At 40.1% G+C, this 9,782-nt stretch overlaps 1 protein-coding gene across 1 annotated transcript; it reads right to left on the reverse strand.

Moving 5' to 3' along the window:
- Nucleotides 1-2,774: 2,774 nt before the first annotated feature.
- On the reverse strand, nucleotides 2,775-8,666 carry LOC308312119 (importin-4-like). The gene is made up of 7 exons (XM_080794514.1): nucleotides 8,211-8,666; nucleotides 8,026-8,105; nucleotides 5,756-6,119; nucleotides 4,581-4,760; nucleotides 4,044-4,109; nucleotides 3,598-3,706; nucleotides 2,775-2,905 (listed from the first exon to the last, which is right to left on the reverse strand). Exons 1-6 carry the CDS (start codon nucleotides 8,355-8,357, stop codon nucleotides 3,656-3,658), a joined length of 888 nt encoding a protein of 295 aa, XP_080650640.1. The 5' UTR covers nucleotides 8,358-8,666; the 3' UTR covers nucleotides 2,775-2,905; nucleotides 3,598-3,655.
- Between the last annotated feature and the right edge of the window lie 1,116 nt (nucleotides 8,667-9,782).

A 9,782-nucleotide genomic window follows, 5' to 3' on the forward strand; every position in this document is an offset into this window, starting at 1 on the left:
AAAAAAGTTAGCCTCGTTTCTCATCATTTTGGACCATGGGCTATAGCCCATATCGTACGGCATACTATAGCGCGCCGTTTTTCATCATTTTTGAGGATTTGAAAAAAATGACGAAATGACAAAAACGATGGGTTATAGCCCATGTTTTTGAAATTTTGAAAAAAAAAGTTAGCCTCGTTTCTCATCATTTTGGACCATGGGCTATAGCCCATATCGTACGGCATACTATAGCACGCCGTTTTTCATCATTTTTGAGGATTTGAAAAAATGACAAAATGACAAAAACGATGGGTTATAGCCCATGTTTTTTGAAATTTTGAAAAAAAAAGTTAGCCTCGTTTCTCTTCATTTTGGACCATGGGCTATAGCCCATATCGTACGGCATACTATAGCGCGCCGTTTTTCATCATTTTTGAGGATTTGAAAAAAATGACAAAATGACAAAAACGATGGGTTATAGCCCATGTTTTTTGAAATTTTGAAAAAAAAAGTTAGCCTCGTTTCTCATCATTTTGGACCATGGGCTATAGCCCATATCGTACGGCATACTATAGCGCGCCGTTTTTCATCATTTTTGAGGATTTGAAAAAAATGACGAAATGACAAAAACGATGGGTTATAGCCCATGTTTTTGAAATTTTGAAAAAAAAAAGTTAGCCTCGTTTCTCATCATTTTGGACCATGGGCTATAGCCCATATCGTACGGCATACTATAGCGCGCCGTTTTTCATCATTTTTGAGGATTTGAAAAAAATGACAAAATGACAAAAACGATGGGTTATAGCCCATGTTTTTTGAAATTTTGAAAAAAAAAAGTTAGCCTCGTTTCTCATCATTTTGGACCATGGGCTATAGCCCATATCGTACGGCATACTATAGCGCGCCGTTTTTCATCATTTTTGAGGATTTGAAAAAAATGACAAAATGACAAAAACGATGGGTTATAGCCCATGTTTTTTGAAATTTTGAAAAAAAAAGTTAGCCTCGTTTCTCATAATTTTTGACCATGGGCTATAGCCCATATCGTACGGCATACTATAGCGCGCCGTTTTTCATCATTTTTGAGGATTTGAAAAAAATGACAAAATGACAAAAACGATGGGTTATAGCCCATGTTTTTGAAATTTTGAAAAAAAAAGTTAGCCTCGTTTCTCATCATTTTGGACCATGGGCTATAGCCCATATCGTACGGCATACTATAGCGCGCCGTTTTTCATCATTTTTGAGGATTTGAAAAAAATGACAAAATGACAAAAACGATGGGTTATAGCCCATGTTTTTGAAATTTTGAAAAAAAAAGTTAGCCTCGTTTCTCATCATTTTGGACCATGGGCTATAGCCCATATCGTACGGCATACTATAGCGCGCCGTTTTTCATCATTTTTGAGGATTTGAAAAAAATGACGAAATGACAAAAACGATGGGTTATAGCCCATGTTTTTGAAATTTTGAAAAAAAAAGTTAGCCTCGTTTCTCATCATTTTGGACCATGGGCTATAGCCCATATCGTACGGCATACTATAGCACGCCGTTTTTCATCATTTTTGAGGATTTGAAAAAATGACAAAATGACAAAAACGATGGGTTATAGCCCATGTTTTTTGAAATTTTGAAAAAAAAAGTTAGCCTCGTTTCTCTTCATTTTGGACCATGGGCTATAGCCCATATCGTACGGCATACTATAGCGCGCCGTTTTTCATCATTTTTGAGGATTTGAAAAAAATGACAAAATGACAAAAACGATGGGTTATAGCCCATGTTTTTTGAAATTTTGAAAAAAAAAGTTAGCCTCGTTTCTCATCATTTTGGACCATGGGCTATAGCCCATATCGTACGGCATACTATAGCGCGCCGTTTTTCATCATTTTTGAGGATTTGAAAAAAATGACGAAATGACAAAAACGATGGGTTATAGCCCATGTTTTTGAAATTTTGAAAAAAAAAAGTTAGCCTCGTTTCTCATCATTTTGGACCATGGGCTATAGCCCATATCGTACGGCATACTATAGCGCGCCGTTTTTCATCATTTTTGAGGATTTGAAAAAAATGACAAAATGACAAAAACGATGGGTTATAGCCCATGTTTTTTGAAATTTTGAAAAAAAAAAGTTAGCCTCGTTTCTCATCATTTTGGACCATGGGCTATAGCCCATATCGTACGGCATACTATAGCACGCCGTTTTTCATCATTTTTGAGGATTTGAAAAAAATGACAAAATGACAAAAACGATGGGTTATAGCCCATGTTTTTTGAAATTTTGAAAAAAAAAGTTAGCCTCGTTTCTCATAATTTTTGACCATGGGCTATAGCCCATATCGTACGGCATACTATAGCGCGCCGTTTTTCATCATTTTTGAGGATTTGAAAAAAATGACAAAATGACAAAAACGATGGGTTATAGCCCATGTTTTTGAAATTTGAAAAATTTAGCCTTGTTTCTCATCATTTTGGACCATGGGCTATAGCCCATATCGTACGGCATACTATAGCGCGCCGTTTTTCATAATTTTTGAGGATTTGAAAAAAATGACAAAATGACAAAAACGATGGGTTATAGCCCATGTTTTTTGAAATTTTGAAAAAAAAAGTTAGCCTCGTTTCTCATCATTTTGGACCATGGGCTATAGCCCATATCGTACGGCATACTATAGCGCGCCGTTTTTCATCATTTTTGAGGATTTGAAAAAAATGACAAAATGACAAAAACGATGGGTTATAGCCCATGTTATGATTTCGTACAGTAACAACACAACACCACACACTATAAATCTTACCCAGGTTCTCCATGAAGTTTTCCAATGCGTAGAAGGCCTTGGTGACGTGGCCCACCTTGGCCTGGTTCAGATGGGCCATGTATCCCAGCAGTAGAGGCACCAGCTCTGAACAGTACTTGCTGACGTCCGGCTGGAGAGAAGAGAGAAAGCAACAGAACACTGTCAGAGGTTAATGTAAACGTACTATTAACTGTAGATTAAGTTCAAGTAGACCAGTGCCGGCCTACTTAGGCATTTAGCAGACGCTCTTACTCCAGAGCGACTTACAGTAAGCAAGAAGAACACATGGTAATACATACAAATAGTCTTCGAGGATCATAAGTAAACTAAGAACCTAACATCCGTCTAACAGTAGAATAGCTGTACAATGAAACTACGAATATAGAATATACTACACTATAGAGTAGACATAATATGCCATCTAAATTACATAATGTTAGCCTTTGCAGAGTTTGCAGACGCCTGTATGGTCGTTGAGGCTAGTGCAAGTTCTACGGAAAGGGAACAATGTGAGTTGGGAAAGCATGCTCCACCCGGGTATGCATCCGTTGTCAGAGTCGCTTAAGATACAATGAATGTTCACTGCAACATGCGAAATAATATGTACCAAATAGACAGCATACATACACGCACACACGTTACACGATAGTAAGATCCTGAAGGAGAACGTCATATCTAAAAATATATATATTTTGTATTAGTCTGCAATGAGACGTGTTTCTAATTTGGCTGTGTGCCGTCAACACAACTCAAAATGGTTAAGGAAGGACCATCTAACTCTGTAATGCTAACAAATCAAATGAAGAGGTACAGTAGGCTCACCTGCAGGTGTTCAGAGAACTGTCCCAGGGCGAAAAGACCAGCGCTGCGAACCACCTGATTACTGTCCGACAGGCTCTGACAGACCGTCTGCACCATTGACGACAGCAGCCTAACACACACACACACACACACACACACACACACACACACACACACACACAATGTTGGGCTGTCGAGTGTAGGCAGTATCCACAAATGTAGTTATTATAATTGTTGTATATATTTTCTCCAATGATGTGTAAATAATGTGTATAATATGATTTAAATCATAAACTGTAAATTGTATTTTTGTGGTGGGCAACAGGAAGACTTGTTGAATCGGCTATCCCTATATATACAAAGTCAAACAAATAAAAAATACTGCATCATGATCTCACAGGAACATGATGGGACCAACAACGAACAGCTGCAACTCCTCGGATGTCAATCTAAGTTCCTCCATTTACCTGATCCGCCTTGGTGAGGTGTTTCAGAGCCACAATCAGTTTTGGGATGAGCGAGCGCATCAGGTTCTGAGGGACAATACATCACTTCAATCAATACAGATTACAGAAGGTGATGTTTCACTTGTCTTAAATTACATTTTCCATACATAGTGTGAACAAAACATGCAAGTGATCAAGATACAAGCTTATAAATAATGTATCGCCACGTGTTGTGAGGATGTAGATCTGCTATTCGTTATACAACAACATATTGGTTACGGGTGACTGAATGCAATAGTTAATCTGACATAAACTTCCTAATGCTTTTGTTCCGTCTTCAAAGCTTCCCTCAAAGAAAACCTGCGCCAGTTTCCCTTTCACAGTAGCTTCACATGCATGTCCTAATATAGAGGGTATGTGCATGCATAACATTGTTTAATGCAAATCAGATTTTCAGACTTTTCTGTTTGGATGTCAAGGTCAGAAAGTCATTTTTGCCACTCAGTATACTACTCTATGCCCATGGTGACCTGAGATGGAATGATGATGATGCCTCACCATCTCCTCTGAGCCTGTATATGCGGTTATCGCAGTGAGCGTGAGGATGCAGTAGTACAGGGCCGTGGGGTTGTCCAGATCGTCCAACACGGTGCCAAACAGCTGGAGCAGCTGCCGGTAGTGAGGCTTGAAGGGCTCGGGGTTGGACTCCACCACCTTGCTCAACAGCAGGAGGCCCACCTGGGAACACAAAGGACACCTTTAGACTAAATATAAACTTTGGAGACCTAGTGAAATGAAAAATATGTTTTTTCAGTTTTAGAGCATATCCGTGGTGACATGGGAATACCTAAATTACAATAGATGCCAAAACAATGGGGAAATTTCCATTTGTGTAGGTTTATATCAAAAGTCCCTAAAAAGCTAATTTTAATTACTTCCTGTTCCTGTGAGCAAAAACGTGCTGCGTGATGACATACATAGATTTGTTTTTGGCTTTTGTGCCTTTATTGATAGTATCAAGTGAAGATGGACAGAAAGGGGGAGAGAGAAGGGGAGAGACATGCAGCAAAGGTCGTCATGACCTGGACGGGACTCGAACACGCAACACGCTGTCAGGCAAGAGCCTATTATGTGGCATGCGCCTGGACCACTAGGCCAGCAGGCGCCTGACATACATAAGACTCTTGTGAATATAAATTAATCTTGATTTAATTCACCCATTTGATTCATATAGCTGTACCGTACCTTCCCTCAATCACAGGTTTTGATTACTGAACTACGCCGTTTTTAACCCATTCTGACCTGAGATCAGATTCATACGAGGTTTCCACGGGACACAAACTGGTCTGATTAACCCATTCTGACCTGAGATCAGATTCTAAAAATGTCAGTCGTTCTTCGAATTTTTCAAAAATAGCAGACCTACAAGCTCGTATCGCGCCACTCGGTGGCGCGCTATGAGCTTGTAGATCTGCTATTTTTCAATAGCTAAAGCATAACATGATGCCGACACCAAAATGGGTGCCCGGTCAGAATGGGTTAATCTCATTATTTCAAGATGACATCCAGACCGTATATTACTCATTTTAAACTTGATCAGCACACTAAAATATGTATCCAACATTGAACGTGTGTAGGCGTCGAGGTGACGAACTATCCTGGCGCCCACCGGTGAATCCTGGTAATATAAAATGTGATGGATTTCTCTGAACTTCTACTTGAGGTCTGTATACCTGTCTATCCTGAGGGTTGTTGCTGTTGGTGGACTGGTTGAGGAGTTGGAGGAGAGCTGGCCAGCGGTCAGGTGTCTCATGTTTATCCTGAGGGTTGTTGCTGTTGGTGGACTGGTTGAGGAGTTGGAGGAGAGCTGGCCAGCGGTCAGGTGTCTCATGTTTATCCTGAGGGTTGTTGCTGTTGGTGGACTGGTTGAGGAGTTGGAGGAGAGCTGGCCAGCGGTCAGGTGTCTCATGTTTATCCTGAGGGTTGTTGCTGTTGGTGGACTGGCTGAGGAGTTGGAGGAGAGCTGGCCAGCGGTCAGGTGTCTCATGTTTGACCAACACCGCACTCAGCTGGGACAGGGAGTGGCGCACAGAATGTCTGCAACACAGAGACTTGAATGATTGATTGATTGATTGAAATATTTATTAACAGTTTGTAGAATTACAGTACATTTTAAGCACAAACTCAATACAGAGACTGTCAACTGTGAGTGGACGACCCAATTAAGCATTACACTTGTTTACAACAGGGTCCACATTGTTCAATTCATCAAAACATTTAGAGACATACAAATAGACACTTCTATGTAGTCAAAGAACAGAACAGGAATTCATCATGTAGGAGGCAAAGGGAAAGGATACATATACAGTGAGGGGAAAAGGGGGGGGCGGTGGGGGGGATTCAGATTTTACAGAGGCCAGTTTCGAATTGCAGCCATCCGTAGGTGCCCTTTGAGAGCGGTTTTGAAGGAGTCAAGGGATTCACATGTCTTAATGACTGTTGGTAGGGCGTTCCACATTTTGGTGGCATAGGAGCGAAAAGAATGAAGTCCCTTGTTTGTGCCGAATCTGGGTTGTACATGGTTTGTTGCACTCCCTCTGGTGTTGTGGGTGTGGACTTCGTTTACATTATCATGTATCATGGTGGTGTATCGAATCTTGTGGACCAGACCCATTGCAAGATGCTGTACTCTGTCGTCGACCCTAAGCCATCCCAGCCTGTCAAAGTGGGCAGGGGTGAGGTAGGTTCGGGGGGTGAGGCCAAGTAGGAGCCTGACCAGTTTGTTTTGGGAGGTCTGGAGCCTTGTTTTAAGGGCCTTTGAGGTGCTGTGGTACCACGAGGTGGATGCATAGTCAAAGAAACCTTGTACGAGGGCTCCTGTTAAGGTCTTCAAGGTGTTTTTGTTGACCAGTGAGGAGATCCTGTAAAGGAATCTTGTTCTTTGATTGACTTTTTTGATTACGTTGGTGGCCATTTTATCACCGGAAAGATTGGCCTCCAGGATGGAACCTAGGTAGGTAATTTCATCTTTTCGTGTGATAATAGTCACCCACTCTAACCAAGAAGTCATCTGCCTTGCTGAGATTACTATTTGATCCGAAGAGAATGGATTCAGTTTTTCCCAGGTGTAAGGATAGTTTGTTATCAGCAATGAAGGGCCAGTCATTCACATTCAGGCTGTGGTGTATATATTATAACTCATAGATTCACTGTACAGATATTCTACTGTTAGACAGATGCTAGGTTCTTAGCTTGCTCATGATTCTTGATAACTATTTATATGTATTGTTCCATTGTTTCGTTTACTGTAAATCACTCTGGATTAAGAGCGTCTGCTAAAGGCCAAAATTGTAATTGTAAATTGTGTATATATTTACATTGAAGGGGTCAAATACATCAGAGTGACACTCGTGGCAACTTACTCTGACTCTTGTGTGAAAGCTTTTAGCACGGCTGCCTTCAAGCTGCGGCACAATAAAACAAGACAACTGTATCAAATTATCAATCATTATTAATATTCACCTCATTATACAAGCAGTAAGGAGATCGTATTCCAATGTTTTTTATTGGCCATTTCCCCTACCATAAGCCCAATGGGAGGTGTGCTAATTTGCTTATTTCCATCGCTCAAAAATCAATGTAAATAGTATCCCAAGTGGCATTTCGATGGAAATAAGCGAATTAGCACAAAAACCCAACCCCCATTGAAGGCTTATATTAGGGGAAATAGCCAATAAAAAACATTGGAATACGATCTCCTTACTGCTTGTATAATGAGGTGAATATTAATAATGATTGATAATTTGATACGGTTGTTTTGTTTTATTGTGCCACAGCTTGAAGGCAGTCGTGCTGCAAGCTGCACTTTTGCACAAAATAACACCTGGACATCTTTGGTGGGGACGTAACCACTACAAATAAAGCCTTCTAGCATGGAATTCTCCTTTAAGGCACCCAATAACTTTGGTGACTGACTGCGCCACACACGGAATATCTCTAATACCTTTCTCTATGATCCGGGCTTATCTTCTTCCAATGTTTTTTCACTCTCATCCTCAGCATCACTGCAGCCGACTGCCGGATCTAAACAAGAGGTGAAAAGATAATAAAATACCAAAGTTATAACACAAGTAGATTTGAAGTTGATCTTCAGAGCATATTTAGAGCTCAGGTTAATAAAAAACATACCTGAGGGTACTGAGAGCCAGTCATGACAGCACACAGTGCAGGGATGATGGCCGGATCTTTGAAAGCCAGCTTCAGCTGGGCTGTGGCCTGATGTGGGTAAACGGACACCAGACACACATCACTAGTTATGTGACTCAGAAAACACATTTGTCTACACAAACATCATTTCCCTCGTTGATATTACAAGATTGACAGTTTAAACTGTTGACAAAGTTGATTAAAAGCAGTTGTCGGCAGTCTCCCACTCCCACAGCAGACCTCTACATCCAGACAGCGTGTTCTGTCAAAAGCTTGACAACGAATCCTCCCTATGCAAATAGTAGTTTTGGGCGGTTAGCTTGACAGCTAGCTGTCTGAATTTCCTTAATAACACTTGTGTATTACTATTAAATACGATAATACGCCGGTGAGAGAAGACACTCGAACGGAAGGTGGGTGAGGTTTGGTTGAAGTTGTGTCGTGACACACCGTTCCCCATGCACCACGCGGGCTGAACTATGGATGGATCCGAAGGAATGGATGGATGGAGCTCCTTGCCCTAACCTTCCACATCTTTTCACTCCTCTGCAAACAGATGCCACATGGCCGTATTCCTGGCAACAGAAACATATCATAGGACGGTAGGACCTCTCTCATAAGGCCTGACTCTGTACGATGTGTAATCCACATTATATACGATCTGGTAGCTCTCCTTCAAATGTGATACAAATGGACTTCGTGTCTTCCCTTAGCTCCTAAAACATTATTTGACACTTTTGGTTGTTGAAAAACAGCTTCTAACCATTATTTGACACTTTGGTTGTTGAGAAACAGCTCATAAAACATTATTTTACACTTTTGGTTGTTGAGAAACAGCTCCTAAAACATTATTTGACACTTTTGGTTGTTGAAAAACAGCTTCTAACCATTATTTGACACTTTGGTTGTTGAGAAACAGCTCCTTAAACATTATTTTACACTTTTGGTTGTTGAGAAACAGCTCCTAAAACATTATTTGACACTTTTGGTTGTTGAAAAACAGCTTCTAACCATTATTTGACACTTTGGTTGTTGAGAAACAGCTCCTAAAACATTATTTTACACTTTTGGTTGTTGAGAAACAGCTCCTAAAACATTATTTGACACTTTTGGTTGTTGAAAAACAGCTTCTAACCATTATTTGACACTTTGGTTGTTGAAAAACAGCTCCTAAAACATTATTTTACACTTTTGGTTACTGAGAAACAGCTCCTAAAACATTATTTGACACTTTTGGTTGTTGAAAAACAGCTTCTAACCATTATTTGACACTTTGGTTGTTGAGAAACAGCTCATAAAACATTATTTTACACTTTTGGTTGTTGAGAAACAGCTCTTAAAACATTATTTGACACTTTTGGTTGTTGAAAAACAGCTTCTAACCATTATTTGACACTTTGGTTGTTGAGAAACAGCTCATAAAACATTATTTTACACTTTTGGTTGTTGAGAAACAGCTCCTAAAACATTATTTGACACTTTTGGTTGTTGAAAAACAGCTTCTAACCATTATTTGACACTTTGGTTGTTGAGAAACAGCTCCTAAAACATTAT

This window comes from Protomyctophum bolini (genome assembly GCF_963924005.1).
Source record: "Protomyctophum bolini genome assembly, contig: SCAFFOLD_315, whole genome shotgun sequence".
NCBI classification, from domain to species: domain Eukaryota; kingdom Metazoa; phylum Chordata; class Actinopteri; order Myctophiformes; family Myctophidae; genus Protomyctophum; species Protomyctophum bolini.